We start from the raw sequence: 20,971 nt of genomic DNA on the forward strand, positions 1-20,971 counted from the left end.
GCTTTACATGGGAAAATATTACCTTGAGGGATCTTCTGGCCCTTCAATGGATGCCCATGTGTATTTTCAATAATTCTTCGCATCATAATAGAACCAGGATGACCCAAACGATTATGCCATGTCGTTAAAATTGAAGACTCAATGACTACCGAATTTGATTCTATCGCATTTATATATGTGTAGTGCAGTCCAGTAGGGAGCATAGGTAGTTTTTCTAAAATTTGTTTCTTTCCGAATTTGGATGTCGTAAGACACATATATTTCATGGTGCCTTCAGTTATAGACTGAGTATTAAATCCATGAGAATATATGTCATTAAAACTCAACAAGTTTCGTTTGGATCTTGGTGAAAATAAAGCATTATTTATATTGAATTCTGTTCCATTTGGCAGTGTGAAATTTGCCTTACCAATACCTTCAATCAGATCTACAGGACCTGACATTGTATTCACAAAATTTTTCGTTGGTTTTATCATTGAGAAAAACCTTTTATCATTCAAAATAGTATGCGTTGTTCCACTATCCGGTATGCAAATTTCTCCAGTACCAACCATTTGGTTCGCCTCACAATTTGCTTTTTCCATATGATAACTTCGGATTAAAACAAAAATAAAGTTAATGAGAAAGACGTACTTATATTATATAATACTAATGTGTTACAAAGTCTTGAAAAATATTACACATATTATACATAATTATATTTAAGTAACTAGGTAAAATACTTGACTTTACTTCATTCCCAAGCATGGGAAAAACATACATGCATCATTAATCTAGAAGTCTTCTGTGAAAACAGCAGAATCAGCGACAGTGTGCGCAAGATCACCATCGAAGTCGGAAGCATTAAGATGAGTGGAGTCATCTAAAGGTTCTTGGTCAATAAAGTTGACCTCTCTCTCTTTCCCCTTCAAGGATGCTTTATATAGATTGCACAAATGTTGAGGAACACGGCAAAGTCTAGACCAGTGTCCTTTTGTGCCACATCTATGACAAACATCTTCACTACCCTTGGAAGTACTTGGGTATTTTCCTTTTTTGTGTGGATAATCGTTATTCTTTTCATCTTGCTGCTTCTTATGATAATCTTTCGTGGTATTGTAAGAATGGTTATGATTATAACCACTTCGACCACGTCCGTATCCACGTCTGCGACCATGACCACGACCACGACCACGACCTCGACCTCGTCCTCGACCCGGAATATAGTTCCGTTGTTCAGTTTCTTCGGAGTTGACAGCGTTTACTTCAGGTAACGCTTTTGAACCTGTCGGACGGGATTGGTGATTCTTTATCAGTAATTCATTATTCTTCTCTGCGATTAGAAGGCAAGTGATTAGTTCAGAATATTTTGTAAATCCTCGAACACGATATTGTTGTTGCAAGGTTACGTTCGATGCATGGAAAGTGGTGAACGTCTTTTCCAGCATGTCATGATCTGTCTTTTGGTCTCCACAAAATCTCAGATGAGATACTATTCGGAACATCGCAGAGTTATATTCGCTGACTTTTTTGAAATCTTGGAACCGTAAAGCGTTCCATTGATCACGGTATATTGGAAGCATGATCTCCTTTTGGTGAAAATATCTGTCCCTCAACTCATTCCAGAGTAAACTTGGATCTCTGGTGGTGAGGTATTCACTTTTCAATCCCTCGTCAAGATGTCGACGAAGGAAAATTAAAGATTTTGCCTTGTCTATATTTGACGAGGTATTTTCTTCAGAAAGTGTTTCCAGTAAACCCAAAGATTCCAGATGCATTTCTACATCCACCTTCCAAGGCATGTAGTTTTGGCCTGTGATGTCTAGAGGACTGAAATCGAGCTTGACGAGATTTGCCATGATGATAACTATTATGAAATATAAAATTTCTTAGATTAATAATTAAAGACATATAAGTCTACAAGAATTGTAAGGAATAAAAATAAATACATGAATCCAAACATTACTACAACGAAATAAAATTCTTTCGGTGGAATTTCTATGGTAGAAATATAAGCATTAAACATTACAATAAATATGGCAATAAAGACTAGTAGTAAGCGAGACATTTTGAGCTTGTACCGAAAAAATAGTAGGATAAGAGAAAAATATGTATGAGGTAGAAAAATTTGAGATTTTTGTGTGGTTAAAAATGAGTTGAATAGATATGTATTTATAAGGTAAAATATAGCCGTTTATAGCCGTTATATTACCGTTGGTATTTATTAATTTTGTGATAAAAAAATTATTGTATTTAAGCATAACAATGTGTAATAAACAATATGTATATGTACGAGTATTGAAAAGATATAGCCAATCAAAGTAAAATATTAATTAGAGCAGTTAAAATAAATTTGCAATTAATAGCATTTTTCTATAAGGTGACAGAGCCTCCTGTATATAGAAAATTGATATTAATTACAAGTAAGATGTAGTTCACATCACTTTACTATAAGGAGGCATAGCCTTCCATATGTATAGTACTATGATGTTATACATTAACAAAGTTAAAATATTGTAAATCACATCATATTACTATAAGGTGGCAGAGCCTCCTGTGTATAGTAATCTGGCGTTATACAATAAATAATAGTTATACGAGTTTTAGTGTTTAGAGTATTATACCTCCGAATCGATCTTGATGAGAGTGATCGTGCTGATAACGTGTTATGAAAACCAAATGAATAACTTGAATTGAATACTCTTTAAACACTAATATGGTGAGAATTTAGAAGAGGAGAATATGAAGAGTAGAGAGAAAATGGAAGAGAAATTGTAGGAAATTTAGGGATGGATTTTTCATTTACCATCCTCATGTATTTATAGTGAAAATTTGTGTACATTAGTCAAAAGTTAGGTGTAGGGTAATTAATTATCTACCCCATATTTTTGACTTTATTTACCCTATATTTTTGACCTATATGAGCATACCAATTTATTTACAACATATATATATATATATATATATATATATATATATATATATATATATATATACCGATCACACACGACACTACACACCCATTCAACCGTAACTTTTTTTTATATACCGATTTTTTTTTTTTTTTTGGTCTAGCGGCTATATAGCTAAATAGAACTTAAGCTTTTGCAAAATAGTCATAGTTTGTCAACTATAAGCAAACTAGCCAAAGTAAGATTAATCTAGGTTGGATTAAATTTAATCCCAACGAACTATAAAGACATAATGTAAGGTTTATAACGGCTGGATTAAAATTAATCGAGGCAGGATTAAATTTAATGACAATCTGGAAATCGAGGATCTGAAGCAGAACCGAAACATCTCCTTCTTCGGCGACGCGATTCTTGCGTCCTCGACGCTCGCGATGTTCCCGATCGCTCCGTCGATCTTACCTCTTGTCGGACTCTCTGTCACGGCGGCAGAGGCGAGGAGATCGACGGGGATTCATGAGTGGATTCGACGGCAGCCCCTCATCCACATCAGCCTCGCCACCCTGTTTGGCCGCCGCCGGAGCACCCTCTTCCGCCGCCGCCGGAGCAGCCGCTGTAGCATCGGGCTCCGCCGGAGCCGCATCTTCATTAGCCACGATCGAACGTGTTCTGTTTGGGGAAATTGTGTGAGGACCGTGTTTTGTTTGGGATTTTTGGGGAAAGATTTTTGAATTGACTATTTTGCCTAACCTAATGAAACTATGGCTATTTTGCAAAAGCCATAGTTTGAATTGGCTACTTCTTCATGCCATTTTTTCTTTTTTTTTTTATGAAACTTCCGACTTTATCTTTGTAATTTTAACCACCTTATTTTACTTATATACAAAAGAGAGAGAGAGAGAGAGAAGGAAGCTGAGTGGTCGTAAGAGAGAGAAAATGGGGATGGAAATGAAGGCCGTTGTAGACATAGGAATGGGAGAAGAACTGACAGAGGCAGTGAGGCCTCTGTGCTTCGAACTCGCAGCAAACGACAATCCCATATCCCTAGTCTCACGCGCCGCCCTCCGCCTCCTCCGATTCCCCTCCGACGGCCACCGCATCGCCGGGATCCTCACCAACCGCCGCAACCTCCTACCCGATCCCGACGTCGCCTCCGCCGTCACGGAGACGGCAGCCTCAGCGGAGATCGGCGAGCAGGAAGCCGCGGCGGCGGTGTGCGCCGTGTTGACTAACGCCGTTGAAGCGTGTGGCGGAATCGCCGTCTACGGTCCCGCCTTCTCGTGGATCAACCACTCTTGCTCTCCCAACGCCGCCTATTTCATCTCCGACGAAGACTGCGACGACGGTCACCATCTCTCCGCCCCGAGAGTCGCCGCGTACGACGGCGATCGTCACATTCCGCTGCCGGAAGGTCTGTTTCTCTTTTAAGTTTTTCTCTAGGGATTTTATTATCTTCTTCTGATGGCGTGAAATTGAATGATGGATCAGAGTGTGGTTGGTGCGAGGGTCCGAGAGTCAGAGTGAGGAGCGTTAAAAGAATCAAAGCCGGGGAAGCCGTCACCGTCACGTACACGGAGTTATTGCAGCCTAAGGTTGTTCTGCGTTTGAACTTGACTGTGTATGGTGTTCCATAGCTACTGAAATTATCACCTCTTAATGATGATGATGATGATGATTAGGGTTTGAGACAATCGGAGTTGTGGTCCAAGTATCGATTCATCTGCTCGTGCCCTCGCTGTACCGCCGATCCCCTCACTTACGTCGACTGTGTTTTGGAAGAAATCTCATCTACGATCTCGGTGATGGAGGTCTTCGAGGACGCCGTGGCGGACTATCTTTCGTTGGACGACCCCGAGTCTTGCTGCGACAAGCTCCACCGCCTTCTCACTCGCCTGAATCCGCTTCATCATTTGTCTATCAAAGCTTATTCGGTTTTGGATTCCGCTTACAAAGCTCGTGATCTGAGGAGGGCGAGCTGTGCGTACTCGCTTCTTCTCGCCGGAGCGACCGATCATCTTTTCCGGAACGAACCTTCTCTGATCGTGTCGGCTGCGCATTACTGGATCAACGCCGGGGAGTCGTTGGTGGCGTTTTCCAGGAGCAGCGCTTCTGATCGATTCCCGAATCGCCTGCCTCTGCGTGATCACTGCTCTGATTTCGAAGAGATGACGAGGGAGTTTCGCAAGTGTGGCGCTGATCTTGCGCGCAGAGTCTGGGGATCTCTCGCTCGGGGTTCGTGTCATTTGAGGACGTTTGAGAATCCTTTTGAGTTTGGGCGGGTCGAGAATTCGCCATCATTGAGGGACAGTTCGGAGTCGGACGAGATTATGGATGCGTTTCAACTGGGGGTTCATTGCTTGGTTTACGGCCGATATCTGGCCACCATATGTTTCGGTGAGCGTTCCTACTTGAGTTGCCAAGTTCAGGCTCTCTTCAAATGCAAAGACACTTGAACATAACTGAGTCATCTGTGAATTATCGACAGGGGAAACAGTAATGTATCAAAGGGGTTTTGCAGTAATCAATTATTTTAGCAAGGGTGTCATATTGAAGTGTTGCAAAAGTCTTTTGAGACTCAGACACTTGCATATGGTGTTAGTATAATTAGCAGGCTTAAGAGCAAGCTGAGTATATACTAAAGGCCAGCTTCGATTTGAAGATGGTGTTCAAGGGTGAAGCAGATCTCTATCGGGCTATGTATTCAGAGTCGGTTGAAACACGCTCGATTGGAAGTCTTCTTTGCAGGCCTTGTCAACAAGTTATTATCGAGAAGATATCCATAGACATCGAGGAAGTATATACAAAAGTTGTTCCTGTCAGCAAATTCAAGGAAGCCTTGGGAGTTTCTGAGACTGGTCAAGGGTTCAAGAACAATAAAGAGGGCACGAGCATAAGAGGTGTTGCTTTACTATCCGTTATGAACACTCCTGAATGTCAAAGGCCAGGTGAGGATTTGTCAGTGCTGATATGTCTCAGCATTCAATTCACGCCGTCAAAATGATAGTTAATTAGTCAGTTTGTAATCAAAGCATCGTGCTAAAAATAAGTGATTCTTGCTAAGTTAGGCATTTGTTTAGAGAAGAATACTGAGATTGGGAGCTGTTGAGAAAACAAAAATATGGATCTTGATCTTCTCAGGGATTAGCTTTGTAGGATAAGCAAATGGTTATTAAACCTTTGGGATTGCGTGATCTTCATTGTATTCAGGCTCATTGTAATCAGTGGATCGAAGCAGGGACAAAGCTCATGCCCTGATTTGGATGTAGGATTTTCAATGAAAACCAAGGATAAAATCGTTTGTGTTTTGTTTTTCTGTTCTTGTTTAATTGTGTTTCAAGCTATATTTTTTGTTTTGATTGGTCTGATATTAATCCCCATTCAAAGATTTTGTATACTCGCTAATGTACTCTTAACACCACCTTTAAGTAATTTTCATTCTCTTTTTCTTCTTTGCAAATATTTTCTTTTGCATTATATGATTTTGTTTTCTTTTTGTGGCTAAGATTATGTTGTTTTATGTCGTATCTTTGGTAGCATACTTAAAAAGGGTTTATATGTAATTGTTTAGGTTGGCTCAACGTGATTCACGCAGTGTCCCAATAGGTATTCCTGTTGTTCACTAATAAAAAAAAAGAAAAAAAAGCTTCCCTTCAGATAGAGAGAACGCATCAGTGATAAGAGTAGATAATATAATATAGATGATATAATTCTTTTTCTCTTTCCTCAAAACTTTACACCTAATGTCCACCATGCATAATCTGTTTCTGTGTTTACAATATAATATATCATATTACACACACACACAATTCACGTTAAATTTTAATGAACACACTGGCCCAAAATCATTGAATGTTCTTCTATAGGCATTTCGTGACGTTTGGAGCCAAATCAATGCAATGAGTAGTCAATTCATGTTGTTCATTCATTCCAAAGCAAAAAAATCCTTACTGTTTATTCGATGTTTGTTTTTAAGCAATTGGTTTTTGTAACCGCTATCAAGTATCAACGGCCATATATTCCCTTATGCAGCCCACTCATATTTAATACAAATGCACTATCGCTCGTTAAATGAAAGTGTTACACCTAATAACTCAATTTTTACTAACACTAGTAGTACTTCACTCGTTACTTGTATTATTGTCTTGAGTTAATCGGCCAAGTGAAATAGATAGAGAATTACAAGACATGCGATAATTATAACCTTCAAAAAAAGGATAGATAGAGATCATGCTCAGTAGTGGTAGGGTTTTGGTATAAGAAGAAGTGGCATTTTCTTGCCCACCGTGATCCCATAAGCTTCGGTCATGTCAAACTTTTGAGGATCACCATCAGTACCACTATCCACGGGGAGAGTCCAGTCAAAGGCATACAGAAGATTGGCGATGAGATGCTGAACATTGACTGTCCCCAAGGCCATCCCGGGGCAATCCCTTCTTCCGAACCCGAAAGGAATGTAGTGGAAGGAGTCGCGGGGCTTGAAGTGGAGCGGATTCTCGAGGAAGCGCTCGGGAACGAAGTCGTGGGGGCGGTCCCACGTGGCGGGGTCTCTGTGGATGGCCCACGCGTTGACGAGGACTTTGGTGCTGCGGGGGACGTCGTAGCCTACGATGTTGGAGTCGGTGTCTAGAGTCTGTCGGGGGAGAAGGAACGGGAAGGGCGGGTGCAGCCTCAACGTCTCCTTGACGACGCACTTGAAGTATTCCATGCGCTCAATGTCCTCCATCTCCACCATCTCCTTCCCGGGCCCCGCCACCCTCCTCACCTCCTCTTGCACTTTCTCCATCTCCCTCGGGTGCTTCACCAACTCCGCCATTATCCACTCCATCGTCGTCGAAGACGTTTCTACTCCCGCCAACAGCATATCCTACACTCACGCGCACACAAAATCCCTCTTCTCATTGTCAGTTGATTTTCAGACAGATAGTCGTGTCACTCGTCTCATCTCATTGTCAATTGGTTTTCAGCCCAACAGGGTTAGTTACCTGAAGGATGGCTTTGATGTGGACGGGGGTGAGGTGGTCGAACTCGTGGGAGGCTTTGAGGTGGAGCAAAATATCGACAAAGTCGTCGACATGTTGGTCACCGCCCGTGTGCTCCACCTCGTCCCTCTTGGCGCGGTGGTGCTCGTCGACCACCTGCGTGTAGAAGGCGTCGAGGAGGCGGGCGGTGGAGGAGAGGCGGGCCGTGAAGCCCCGGAAGCGGTCGATCCACCCTCCGAAACTAGGGAAGAAGTCGGCGAAGGAGAGAGCAACGAGGAGGACGGTGACCTTCTTGGCGGCGTCACCCAAGAAGCCCGAGCCGTCGCTAAAGCGCTGGCCAATGATGCAGCGCGTGGTTATGTCGTTGGAGGTGACCATCATGAGGTTGGAGAGGTTGACTGGCGTGGTTGACCGGGCCGCAAGCGCCGCCACGAGCTTGGAGACCTCTTCTCGCCTGACTCGGCCGAATGAGCTGACTCTCTTTTGACTCAGGAGCTGGACGGTGCAGATCTTGCGGGCTTGTCGCCACTCCTCGTTGTAGGGCGAGAAGGCGATGTTCTTGCCCTCGTAGAAGAGTGCGTCCGAGGCCGCCGCCTTGGGGCGACCCGAGAACGCCACGTCGTGCTTCTTGAAGATCTCCTTCACCGCCTCCGCCGAGGACACCACCACTGTCGGGCTCTGCCCCAGCCGCAGCAGCATCACCGCCCCGTGCTTCTCCGACAGCGCCGCCAGCGCCCGGTGCGGCAGGCTCCCCAGCTGGTGCAAGTTCCCGATCACCGGAAGCCCCGGAGGAGACGGCGGGAGATGCTTCCCGCCGCCACGTGGCGGTCTGACCAGCGCGTAGGCGACGAGGAAGGCGACTGCCAGAGCCAGAGAGACGATCAAAACCGGGGTCGAGTCCGAGATCATGACTTGCACTGTTTGGAGTGGTTCCATTGAGTGTTATTACTTGCTGTTCAGCAGCTCACATAGATGGATATATGTATTTCTACATGCTCTAATAATCACTCTATTTTATAATGATCGGCTCACATTTTTATGTTGAATTATTTTTTACAATAATTGTTCCATTATTGGATAGGACATCACCGCAAAGGGGCCAATTAAGTTCCATACCTTACCGACTACGCAGACAAGTTAATGCAGGTGATTGATAAAGATATTGTATTTTATCATATACTATTTAAGAACTATTTGGATCTAAAAATGGCTTTGTTTGTCATCAATTATTTGTGGGGTTCGACCAAAAAAAAAATGTTATTTGTGGGATACGGTCATACTCCAGGATTTTGCAATCTGCTTTATGTGATTTTTATACTACAAAGAAAAGTAACACTGCGCAACCAGGGAAAATTATAAAGTGTAACATTTAAAAAATAGCTACTATTTAAAAATCTTTTCAAAGTAGCTTTTTTTTTAAAGGTCTTTTAATTATATAGTCATTTTACTTATACCATTTTGTATAATAATCAATTTTTGGTTAATTTTCTGTAAATAGTCACCTCAATTTATTTAAGGTATTAAAAAAGACAAAAAAAAACTAAAATAAGTGGAAAGGTTTTTGAGTATTTTTGTCTTTTTGAGTGCCGTAAGTAAGTTGAGGTGACTATTTACAAAAAAATTACAAAAAGTTGACTATCTAACGATTCTTCTAATTTCGGTGACTTATTTGGCTAATTATTTTGTTTTTTTAATGGTAACAATTATTTTCCTTTCAATGAAGAACCTGTTTGTCCCTTCATATACTCAACATGGTTGTCTATGTGAATTAATGAAGAACTAGGGAAGAAAAATATATAGCCAGTGAGTTTTGAATTTGTTGTTTATGTCTATTTACTTTTTAATCATTGTTGTCTCAAAAAATGTAAAGCATGGAAACAATCTTTGTAAAGCTTGGTTGAGACGAGCTCTAGTGACACAATTTTGCCGGTGGTCGTCAGTGAAAAATGTCTTGGATTAAGACACGAATTTTCCCATTGAAGCTTGGTGGAAAATATTTACTTCTAAACAAATTTGCCTCATAAGCATCAAATTTCATGTGCTTTATACAGTTTACTCCTATTTAAATGTTGGTTTTAAGGTATAAAGTTTGGTTTCGAGTTCAAAGTATATCATTTCTGGGTGGGACCAAAACTACTATCAAGGTCCGGAGAAAAAAAAACTAAGCATATCTGAGCTGAGACCTGTTACACCATTTTTTGGCCTAACATCAAAAACAGAATTCCATATATTTATATAAAATTTCTCAGCCAAACGTGACAGACTAGAGAACTTTTTGCTTTGTTTTTTCTACCTATGATCAAGGGCCACCTTGATAAAAATATTCACCAAATTCCTTCACATGAAATACCCACAAAACATCTATTGCTGCTTAAGCCAAGTGCTAGCCTATTGAAACCGACGAACTAGGCTCTTGATTAATAACCTGATGCGATGATACTTACGAATTGAAACTCGTCAATGAAGATTACAAAGTGAAAATCCTAAATGACTTCGAATTTGTTTTCCAAAGTTCTTCTCCAACTACAAATATTAACAGAACTAAATGCATCTTTGGAGCTCATTCTGCATTCTTTTCTATATTATTTCCTCTGCATTGTTTTACAAACCCAACCGTCACTAAGAGCCTCTCAGTCATTCTCATTCGAAACAGCCCCGAAAAAAGGGCTTGACAAATTAGAGGCACAGCAGAGAAGTGTAATTTTCTGTAATGAAACACATAAAACAAACACAAGGGAATCATACCTTGAAGTGGTCAAAAAGCGAAAGCTGTTCTTCTTCAGAACATAACAGCCAAAACCCACCAAGAAACCGACTAGGATGACAAACCCGCCGCCGCGGGACTCCCTCGATTCCCCTTCCTCGTCCTCGAAATATCCTTAAAGGTCGGATCTTTCTTCTCGGTCATCAAAAGCCCTTCAGCCTCAGCAACTCTCTCTCCGCTCTTCCTAGACCCTCCTCTTTGATTCCCTCTCGAGGCCCTCTCTTTCTCCCCCGAGCCCCTCTTCCTCGTCCTCCTTCTATCGACCCTCTCCTCTTCCTCATCATCAGCGGGCGAGTCAACAAGCCCCGCTTCGGGTTTTCGTCTATCCCACCTCTCCTTCTTCCTCGTCGCCGGCTCCGAACCCGCTTCCTCGTCCGACGACGACGACTCGACGAGCTCGTCCTCCTCATCTCTCGGTGGGCCCGCTCTGGCGCTCGCGGGCTTTTTATCATCGCCGTCGGCGTCGCCCTTCTCGGCCCACGAAGCGTTCATGAGGTGGATGTACCTGCTCCGCATCTCCACCAGAGCGTGGCTCTCGACCAGAGCGCCTCTCTTGAAGGCCTCCTTGAGGACCAGCGTGTGGGTGTAGTTCTTGCTCGAGATGTAGAAGATGCCCGGGTGCCGAATCAATGCCCTCCTGAACCGCGACCTCATTCCGATGCACTCCCCGAGCCACATCGCGTTGTCTTTCGCCGTCTTCTTCGGGGCCAGGATGCTCAGAAGCTCGTGTAGCACCGAGACGGCCCACCGGTCTGACTCGTCCCCGTTCGGGGCCAGCTCCTCCGAGTGGTCCTCGTACGGAGAAAAGTACGGAAGCTTCTGCCAGTCCTCGACCCAGCTCGCGAACTCGTCGTCCATCTCGAACCCGGTCGAGTACTTCACCGGGAAAGCTCCGCCGCCGGAGGCGGTCCTCTTCTCGGCGGCGGAGACGGCGAGCTCCTCGATCCAGCACACGAGCTCCAGGTGGCGGGAATCGCCGGAGCCGGCGATCCTGAAGTAGTCCGGGAAGTGCGGGACGAGGGAGGTCTCGAAGTCGTCGGGGAGGCCAAGGTCCCACTTGAAGAGGCGGAGGAGGGTCAAGGGGAGCTTGGCGGCGCGGCGGAGCATGAGGAGCTTGAGGAGCCTCTCGGCGACGTCGTCGCGGTAGGGGTCGCCGGAGAACATGAGGGAGTGGTCGGAGTGGAGCTGGAGGGCGTCGGCGGTGAGGGAGAAGGTGGGGTCGGGGGCGTTGGCGGGGAGGGGGGACTCACGGAAGACGGAGGGGTAGCGGCGGAGGAAGTCGGAGGGGCGGTGAGGGATGGCGAGGGAGTGGCGGCAGTCGGCGATGGAGGAGAGAGGGAGGGACTTGGAGGGCTCGGCGGCGAGGAGGTTCTTGGTGTTGACGAGGGGGATGAGGTTCTTCTCGCGCAGCACCGCGTGGTCCAGACCCGTGTCGCGGACCCACTTGAACGTTCCGGCCGGGAGGGACGACGCGAACGGCCGGGGCACGTGGGGCTCGCGCCCCCGGGGGAGGATCGATCGGAGACGGCTCATTTCTTCTTCTTATGTTTGCTTTGACGCTTCCCTCACCCGATTCGGGGTTTACAAGGGTTTTGGGATGTTTTTAGTTTTCTCTTTTATTATTATTATTATTATTATTTTTTGAGGAAACAACTGGATTCATTAGCTCTTATAGAGCAGAGGCCAAATCGGCAATCAGGAGATCTGAAATACAAGGGGGAGGGATATCAATCCAGGCAAGGCCGGTTTAACGAAATTGGAGGCCTAAAGCAAATATACAAAATCGGGCCTTTTTTTAACCTACGCAAAATAAACTTCATACATATGGTAATCATAAGTGTAATACCATTAAATAATACAAATATTCAACAAAAATATGTTTGTCAACTATCTCCATCATGAACTTCATCCTCAAACTCTTTACTTCAATATTCTTCGTTCACACCACACAAAATATGAGAAACCTGCAAAACAAAAAAACACACACACGCACACAACTTCAAAACTTGATTTTTCTTGCCTTTTGCGATGCAAAAGTATTGATCAAATCATTATATTCTAATTTTTCCATCAAATCTTTTTCAATAGACAACATAGCCAACCCAGATAAACGTTCCTGTGACATCGTTGACCTCAAGTAAGTTTTTATTAATTTCAACTTTGAAAAGCTTCTCTCCGCAGACGCAACAGTCACAGGAATGGTTAATAAAATTCTGTAAGCAATACATGCATTCGGAAAAGAATCCACCTTTTTTATGTAATCAAGTATTTCAATTGGACCATTAGTTTGCTCTCGAAAAATAACTCTTAATATTTTTAGTTCCGAAAACAAGTCTAAACCATCAATATCTGAAGATTCCTCATGTTTTAAAATATTTTCAAGATTCAAGCAATATGTTTTCAAAACATTTTCGTCCAATAATTTCAGCTTATCAAAAGTAAAAAGAAATCCAAAATTTTTATCATACTCTTGAAACTGCTCAAATCTAATTTGAATTGAGGAAACAACTTGATCAACCATGTATAAAAAATAATCAATTCGAAATAATTCTTCAAGAGATTTAGTATCATCGGAAACTATTGGCTCATCGAATTGTCTCTTCCTACGAATCACACGTCTTTCACGAAATTGGGATTTTACTCCCATCTCATTTGCAATTTCTTTTGCCGAAATCATGGCAGATGTGAATCCATTTTCTCTATAACTCTCAAAATATGAAACAAGACCTTTCAATTGATCTAATGCCACATCGATATGCATATCTTTACTTTGTAAACTCTTGCTAACCAAATTAATAGCATGTAAGATATCATACCAAATTGTCATGCCTAGCAAAAATTCAAAATCTTCTAGTTCATATTCCGCTAGACATTTTGCTTCACTCTTAATTTTAGGATCGTCACTTGCTTCTGCGAGGTCTAACAATGCATCTCTAATTTTTGGAGCTTGATACCTAATTGCTTTGACACTTTCTATTCGACTTTCCCAACGAGTTTGTGACAATGATTTTACAGTCAAACTAGATATATTTTCTTTCAATATCTTCCATCGCTTGACTGATGAGGAAAACAATGAATATATGTGTTGTAAAACTCCAAAAAATGATATAGCTTTAACACAAGAGTTTGCAACATCACAAAGCACCAAATTAAGATTATGACAACCACATGGTGTGTAAAACGCTCTACAATTTATTTCCAATAATCTTTTTTGCACACCTTGATGTTTTCCTTTCATATTAGATCCATTATCATATCCTTGTCCTCTTACATTATTAATATCAAGTTTCAAATTTTCAATCTCCCTCACAAGTGTATTAAAGAGGCCTTTCCCGGATGTATCGTCAACATTTAAAAATGAAAAATTAGACGAACTAGCCATGTCCAAACGTTTAGATTGCAAAATAGCCAACCTTTGAGAAACTTTTGCAGAATAGCCAATATGGATGAGCTGGCAAATCAGATGTGTTTTTTCTACCTAAAATGCCCTTATTTTTTTTTAACGTTGGTTTTATATAAACGTAAAGAATCAAAATGAAAAAGTCAACCAATGATCCACTTTAAATGCTTGTTTAACAGAATTTCCACGTTTAAATATACACGTTCAGATTTGAAGAGACTTTTCCCTCACGCCCAGCCAAACGCTCGGTCTCGCGCGCCCCGTCTCGTGCGCAGCACCGGCCTCGCTCGCCGGCGTCCCAGCCGTCCCAGCGCTGGGCCTATCCTGGTTGGGGGCTCCCTCCTTGGCGATCCCGCGCGCCAACGCCCTGGGCGGGCTCGGCTGCCTCCAGAGCCTGATCGGCCGCGCCGCCGGCCACGCCGGGTGAGGCCCAGTCGCCCGGAGGAGCATCGCCCGAGCCCACCACCTCGATGAGAAGGGAAGACTTATCTTGATTTCCGGAGAGCGCATTCCCCCTGCCCCCGTCGTGGCCGTCGGCGCCACCGGTGTCGCGCCGTCGTCCACCCAGGTGTTTGAATCAGGTATTGAACGATTTATAGGTTTTTGTTATCTGTTTTTATGTTTGATATTTGTACAGGAATTAAAGATCTTGTTTTCAATCATGTTAATTTCTGTTAATTCTTGTTAATTGTTGTTGACGATCTGGTGTTAACGATTTTAATCCTGTTAATTTATGTTAATTGCTGTTATTTAGAGCTTTCATTGAAGATTTTTCACTCATTGATTCATGTATGGAATGATTTCAATCCTGTTAATTTCTGTTAATTGCTGTTAATTTCTGTTAATATCTGTTAATTTCAATCGCCGGTCTCGCTTCAATTTTTTTTGTTTGACTTTGTTTTTGAATTTTTTCTCGTGCGTTGTAGGTGTGGTTGCGTGTTGGTTGCCATTTATCGCGATAGATTTCTTAGATACGCAGCATTTATCACGGCGGATTTTTTTAGTTGACATTCATTGCTTCCAATTTTATTTGTTTCTTTTTTTGGACGCGGGAATTTGATTTGATATTACTTAAATGAAGGGCAAATTTGTATTTTTTAACTGTTAATGTGGTATATTGGCTACACATTAAAAATAAACCAAAACTTGGCTATTTTGACAATTACAACGTTTGACTTTGTTATTTAGCTCGGGCTCCTTTTAAAAATCCCAAAAAGTATTCTTCGACTCGAATTGGACTTGTTGACATATCCACACACCTTAATATGATAGACATTTGTTCTTGGTGGCTTGTATCCGGAGTACAATCAAGTATAATAGAAAAGTATTTTGCCTCTTTTAACTTTTTGACAATTGTAGTTTTGATTTCATGTGCCAACATTTGAATGAACTCATTTTGAACTCCATGTCCCAAGTAATGATTACGGATCTCGTCGTTTTTAATACGCTTCACATGCTCTTGCATTACCGGATCGAATTCCGCTACCATCTCAACTAGACTAAGAAAGTTTCCGCTATTTTCTTGATAAATCTTTTCATTTGTTCCCCGAAATGCCGAGTTATTCTTAGCCAAGTTTTTAACAATGACAATGATTCTTATCAAAACACTTCTCCAATGTTCTTTCTCTTTGTTAATTATGTTTTGAGCACTCCGGTCAATTGTTTTATTTTTGATCAACCTCAACTCCAAATCAAACCAATCTTTCATATTAATCATGTGTTCATCACTTGTTTCATGACTTTTAAGTTTGGCACCAAGATTTCTCCAATCATTTGTTCCATCGTTTCCTAATAGGTTTAGACTAGACTTCGTACCAAACAATTTACAACAAAAACAATACACTTTGTTCGATTCCCTTGAATAGACTAACCATCTTCTATCACATCTTTCCCCATTTAGTAATTTTCTCGTGTAAAAAGAAGCTGAAAAATGCCTACAATTATCATCTTTTGGAAATTTTATATCATTATCTCTAATGGGGCCTTTTTCCACAAATAAATCTCTCAACTTATGATCTATATTTTTCCATTTAGACGGGTCAAAAATATTGGTAGAATTTTCAATAAAATCACATTTATCACCCTTGGTATCCATATTAACTTCCTCTTCTTCTATGATTTTTTCACCTTCTTCATCAACCATTACAATATCACATGTTTCATTGATATTAATCTCTTTATCTAGACCTTCTTCTACCACTACTTTGTCACATCTCTTTGAATTAGGTAAATTTTCTTCTCTTATTGTTGCTTCACTTGAAGTTTCATGTCTTTTTGTAAGAAATTTTTCAAGTGCTCCTTTTTGAGATTGAATCAAATTTTCTTATTTTCTTTTTTTCTTAATTTTATCATACCCCGATTGATATTTTTTACTAGACATGTTTAAATCAAACCAAGAAAACACTACAATTCCAAGAAATAAAAATTCATACTTTGTCAAAAAAAAAAATCTAACAATCAAGCAATACACATTATAAAGGAAAATAAAGTTTAGATAGATAAAACCTTGAATTCGATCTTTTTTCCTTCTTCACGTGTAATAATATTGTTGATGCATCATCAACAGCTTATTTCTTGGACTTGTATGAGCTTGGCTTTGAAAAGTTGCTTCAGGAAGATTTTTTTTTTTTTTAAAAAAATGGTTTAGGAAGATGAACTGTCGCATATGGCATATGGGTTGTTTAAAAAACATATTGTATATGAGCCTTTGATAAGTGGGCTTGGCTGTCGCTTCCTGTTTGCTTCCATTCATGTAGAGAACGTTCATGTATATACTCAGCTCTATTCTCTTTTTTTATTTATATATATATATATATATATATATATATAATTTTTTTTGTGGGCCTTTGAGGAAAGGGGGCCTAAAGCATGTGCTTTACTTCCCTTGCAGGTGGGCCGGGCCTGAGTCCAGGTTAGAGAGAAGCCTGAATTTAAACCCATCGAAGCTAAACGATCAGCTACACAGTTACTAGTCCTACGGACAAAATGGAAGGAGAAGTTACAACAGGAATTCAAGTGAAAAATATCTTCGACTATCAGCCCTTCTTCCTTGGCGTTTTTGGTATTATTTTGCAGCAGGTGAATCGCACTTAACGAGTCCGATTCCAGCTCACAGGGCGAGAAGCCGTATCTGACCGCCATAATGATGCCTTCCCGGATAGCGAGGAGCTCGGCCGCTAACACCGAGGATGACCGAGGGATCGACTTGCAGTAAGTAAACCGAAAGTCTCCTTCCGAGTCATGAATGCTCCCGCTTATGCCGCTGGAGATGGAGTCGGGTTTGAAGGCGGCGTCGACATTAATTTTCCATGGCTTCGTCGTTGGCGTGGACCACGTAGCGGGTTCGGTAAGGGCTGGGAGCCGCTGCGAAGGAGGGTGAAGAGCGCATAGTCGTCGAAGAGTGAGACCGCCTTGTTAAAGATGGAAGCGAAGTCGGGATTCTTGTTCTCATGGACCAATTTGTTCCGACATGACCAAATCTCCCATAACATGATAGCAAACAGCCCCAAGTTGTAGAGGGACGGAGGGACCATGAACCTATTGATTGTGTCCCACAGGTCGCAGCACTGATCTTGGTCTAGGATGGCTTCGAACGGAGTGTTTCGCCAAGCATTCTCTACGAGTGGGCAAAAGATGAGCCCATGAGTCGTGGATTCCCGCTGAAAGCCACAGAACGCGCAGTTGGGATCCACCGGGATATGGCGTCTCTCTAGATTTCCCTTTGTGGGGATTATGTTTTTGCAAGCTCGCCAAAGGAAGATCTTGATCTTCGGGGGGACCTTGATCTTCCATAAGGCCGGGCATCGACTGCTTGGGGCCCTAGAGCAAGAGACCGAAATGGTCGAGGCAATCTTCATAGCAACACGGTAGCCGCTTTTGACCTAGAAGATCCCCTTCTCATCTAAGTGCCAAATCAGTGAGTCTTCTTGGGGGCGGAGGGGCCGGGGCATAGAGATAATGGATTCCGCCTCAAAGGGGAGGAAGGAAGCCCAGATTTTGGTTACATTCCACTCTCCGGAATCGAGGAGAATGTCACAGACTTTGGTTCCCATGGGCAGCCGTCTCGGAGATTGGACCATAAAGCTCGAGGGAGAGGGAATCCATCGGTCCCCGTAAATGGAGATCGTATTCCCCGTTCCAACACGCCATCTCCATCCTCTGTCAATGATACCCCGACCCCACATAAGGCCCTGCCAGACGTAAGAGGCTCCTGCTTTTGGAGTAGCATGGAGGATGGAGGCATGGGGATGATACTTGCCGGCTATCACACGAGCCACGAGAGAAAAAGGGTCACAAGCGAGGCGCCAAACTTGTTTCGCAAGAAGAGCACGGTTGAATTCGCGGAGCCTCCTAAAGCCAAGCCCACCATCATTCTTAGCACGGCAGATAGAGTCCCATTTCTCCCAGTGCAACTTTTTGGACTCCTCTGATGACCCCCACCAGAACTCCGCGCAAAGGCTCTCAATAGCCTCGCAGATTCCCACCGGGACCATAAACGTGCCCATAGTGTAAGTAGGAATTGACTAAATAACGGTCTTAATAAGAGTCTCCTTGCCCCCCGTAGAGAAACACTTCGACCCCCAGCTACTAAGTCGTTTCACAACACGCGACCGAAGAAAACCGAACTGAATGCTCTTAGCCCGCATCGTAAAGGTGGGAAGGCCAAGATAGAGATAAATCCCAGACGAGGCCGGCACCCCAAGCAGCCTTTTGATCATGACTTGGATGTCCGGGTCAGAGTTTGTTGAAAACAAAATAACGGACTTGTCGAAGTTAACGAGCTGGCCCGACGCCGCGGAATATCTCTCAATACATCCCATTAGGCTACGGCAGTCAGATTCCGTGGCTTGGAAAAACACCAAGCTGTCATCGGCGAAGAATAGGTGGGAGATGGTCGGGCTAGCCCGTGCGATGCTAACTCCGTGGAGCTTGCTCATACTGACTTCACGGTGGAACATCGACGAGAACCCCTGAGCACATAGAATAAAGAGATATGGAGAGATAGGGTCACCTTGTCGAAGACCACGGGTTGGCGTAAAATCTGTCGAGATGTTGCCGTTGACGAGCACCGAGAAACTGACAGACGAGATGCAGTCCATGACCCGCGAGATCCACCGGTCCCCGAACCCCATGTGCACCATAACCCGACGTAAATAAGCCCACTCGATTCGATCGTAGGCTTTACTCATATCGAGCTTGAGAGCACAGTATCCCACATGACCTTTTTTGCGCGTTCTCAACCAGTGGTTGCACTCGAAACCCAGAAGGATATTATCATTTATTTGCCAACCGGAAACAAAAGCACTCTGATTTTCATCGATCACCTCCGAGAGAAAGGGCTTGAGGCGGTTGCGAGAGCCTTGGAGACGATCTTGTAGAGGACGTTACAAAGCGCAATAGGTCGGAAGTCTTTCACTGCTTGACACCGTCCACCTTTGGGATAAGGGTAATGAGAGTCTTATCCCAATCTGCCACGCTCGCACCATCGTTGAGGATATGCTGGCAGGCCGCGGTGACACAACTCCCAATGCAACCCCAATACTTCTGGAAAAAGAGAGCGGGCATCCCGTCCGGGCCCGGCGATTTGGTGGGATGCATAGTGAACAAGGCTTCTTCAATCTCTTTCTTTGAGAAGTCTGCCTCAAGACAGAGGGCAGAGGCAGCGGAGAGTCTCGGGATACACGAGGGGACACCATTCTCAATGGTTTCTCAAGGCGGGTCGGTGCTCTTGAATAAAACGGAGAAAAAATCGGTGAAAGCCTTGGATATATCCCGAGTGGATGTGGATTCAGATCCAGAAGTGAATGGTATTGTTTCGACGCCTGCTGTTGGCTTGCGCGTGAAAAAACTTCGTATTCTTGTCACCGTGTGAAAGCCAGTTGGCGCGAGAACGTTGTTTCCAATGGATCTCCTCAGCAGACCGGAGTTTCTCCAACTTCGCGTTCAAGCTCCGAAGAAGTGGGATGTTGTTCATATGAGTTTCATCCCTCTGAGCATTCTCGATTTCATTTTGGAGGGTTTTGATTTGCTTCGGGATTCCCCCATATTTTTTGCGACCCCAACGGTTGAGAGACAAACTGACTTGACGAATACCCTCCGCGATACTTGAGGTAGAAGGGCCTATACGATGTCCCCAATTAGTTTCAATGAGTTTACCGCAATCCACGTCATGGGTCCACTTCTCCTCGAAGAAGAAACGGCGTATCGTCGCTCTCGTATGGACCATGGGAAAAACCTGTGTCAAGATTGGCCTGTGATCGGAGCGGTAGTATGGGAGATTGAGCACCTTGGAGTTGGGAAAGGTGCACAACCATAAGTCGTTGCCACAAAAGCGGTCAAGGCGTTGTTGAATGAACCCCGGGGTTGACTGCTTATTCATCCAAGTGAAACGTTGCCCAGTAAAGCCGAGGTCAGTCAGCTCGGCATCAACGAGAGCTTGGGAAAAATCCGTCAGGGCTGAGAGACTTTTAGGGCAGCTACCTTCATTTTCTTCCTCCAGTCAGATTTCGTTCCATTCGCCTCCGACAATCCACGGTCTTGACCCATTGCCCATCCTCGCAAGTCTGCGCAGCAGGTCCCAAGAGAATTTACGGTTCTCCGGACGAGGATTTCCATAGAAGCCTGTAAATCGCCAAAAAAATATCATCTCGACAGACAAGAGCATCAATGTGACTAGAGGAGTAAGATTGAATGGATACATCAGTGATTTTATTCCAAAACAGCAAAACACCTCTTCTCCGACCATCACAGTTAACAACAAACTAACCTTCAAACCCGAGAATGAATTTCCAATTTGAGCATTGATGGGAAAAGAGGCGGGACTCAGAGACAAAAAGTAAATCGGGGTTCACATCCTGAACCAGGCGGTGTAGATCGCCAAATGCACCCGGGCTGCCCAGGCCCTGGGCGTTCCAGGCTAAGAGATTCATGGCTCCCGGTG

The 20,971-nt window shown here is 43.4% G+C and overlaps 5 protein-coding genes across 5 annotated transcripts; 1 reads left to right on the forward strand and 4 right to left on the reverse strand.

The window, feature by feature from the left end:
* Positions 1-653: 653 nt before the first annotated feature.
* Positions 654-2,034, reverse strand: LOC149391243 (uncharacterized). The gene has a single exon (XM_089620525.1). The coding sequence runs from the start codon at positions 1,836-1,838 to the stop codon at positions 774-776; it is 1,065 nt and encodes a 354-aa protein (XP_089476651.1). The 5' UTR covers positions 1,839-2,034; the 3' UTR covers positions 654-773.
* Positions 2,035-3,787: 1,753 nt separating this feature from the next.
* LOC149391244 (SET domain-containing protein) lies at positions 3,788-6,205 on the forward strand. Its single transcript, XM_089621032.1, has 4 exons — positions 3,788-4,299; positions 4,377-4,480; positions 4,568-5,282; positions 5,374-6,205. The coding sequence occupies exons 1-4, from the start codon at positions 3,825-3,827 to the stop codon at positions 5,490-5,492; spliced, it is 1,413 nt and encodes a 470-aa protein (XP_089477158.1). The 5' UTR covers positions 3,788-3,824; the 3' UTR covers positions 5,493-6,205.
* A 745-nt stretch (positions 6,206-6,950) lies between these two features.
* Positions 6,951-8,892, reverse strand: LOC149391245 (phenylacetaldehyde oxime monooxygenase CYP71AN24-like). Its single transcript, XM_089619291.1, has 2 exons — positions 7,871-8,892; positions 6,951-7,752 (listed from the first exon to the last, which is right to left on the reverse strand). Exons 1-2 carry the CDS (start codon positions 8,801-8,803, stop codon positions 7,120-7,122), a joined length of 1,566 nt encoding a protein of 521 aa, XP_089475417.1. The 5' UTR covers positions 8,804-8,892; the 3' UTR covers positions 6,951-7,119.
* On the reverse strand, positions 8,667-12,354 carry LOC149391246 (Ubiquitin carboxyl-terminal hydrolase family protein). The gene is made up of 2 exons (XM_089619292.1): positions 10,613-12,354; positions 8,667-8,784 (listed from the first exon to the last, which is right to left on the reverse strand). The coding sequence occupies exon 1, from the start codon at positions 12,162-12,164 to the stop codon at positions 10,683-10,685; it is 1,482 nt and encodes a 493-aa protein (XP_089475418.1). The 5' UTR covers positions 12,165-12,354; the 3' UTR covers positions 8,667-8,784; positions 10,613-10,682.
* Positions 12,355-19,819: 7,465 nt separating this feature from the next.
* On the reverse strand, positions 19,820-20,410 carry LOC149391247 (uncharacterized). The gene has a single exon (XM_089619961.1). The coding sequence runs from the start codon at positions 20,408-20,410 to the stop codon at positions 19,820-19,822; it is 591 nt and encodes a 196-aa protein (XP_089476087.1).
* Positions 20,411-20,971: the final 561 nt, after the last annotated feature.

This window comes from Urtica dioica, chromosome 7 (genome assembly GCF_054948205.1).
Source record: "Urtica dioica subsp. dioica isolate 48M chromosome 7, U.dioica_male_clone48M_v1_H2, whole genome shotgun sequence".
In the NCBI taxonomy this organism is placed as follows: Eukaryota; Viridiplantae; Streptophyta; class Magnoliopsida; order Rosales; family Urticaceae; genus Urtica; species Urtica dioica.

Excerpts from the sequence above, each read along its gene's own strand:
- LOC149391244 (XM_089621032.1), top strand. The coding sequence starts at position 3,825 with ATGGGGATGGAAATGAAGGCCGTTGTAGACATAGGAATGGGAGAAGAA. Across the intron at positions 4,300-4,376 it reads TCACATTCCGCTGCCGGAAG|AGTGTGGTTGGTGCGAGGGT; the intron begins GTCTGTTTCTCT and ends ATGATGGATCAG. Across the intron at positions 4,481-4,567 it reads CGGAGTTATTGCAGCCTAAG|GGTTTGAGACAATCGGAGTT; the intron begins GTTGTTCTGCGT and ends GATGATGATTAG.
- LOC149391247 (XM_089619961.1), bottom strand. The coding sequence starts at position 20,410 with ATGAATAAGCAGTCAACCCCGGGGTTCATTCAACAACGCCTTGACCGC.
- LOC149391243 (XM_089620525.1), bottom strand. The coding sequence starts at position 1,838 with ATGGCAAATCTCGTCAAGCTCGATTTCAGTCCTCTAGACATCACAGGC.
- LOC149391246 (XM_089619292.1), bottom strand. The coding sequence starts at position 12,164 with ATGAGCCGTCTCCGATCGATCCTCCCCCGGGGGCGCGAGCCCCACGTG.
- LOC149391245 (XM_089619291.1), bottom strand. The coding sequence starts at position 8,803 with ATGGAACCACTCCAAACAGTGCAAGTCATGATCTCGGACTCGACCCCG. Across the intron at positions 7,753-7,870 it reads ACATCAAAGCCATCCTTCAG|GATATGCTGTTGGCGGGAGT; the intron begins GTAACTAACCCT and ends GCGTGAGTGTAG.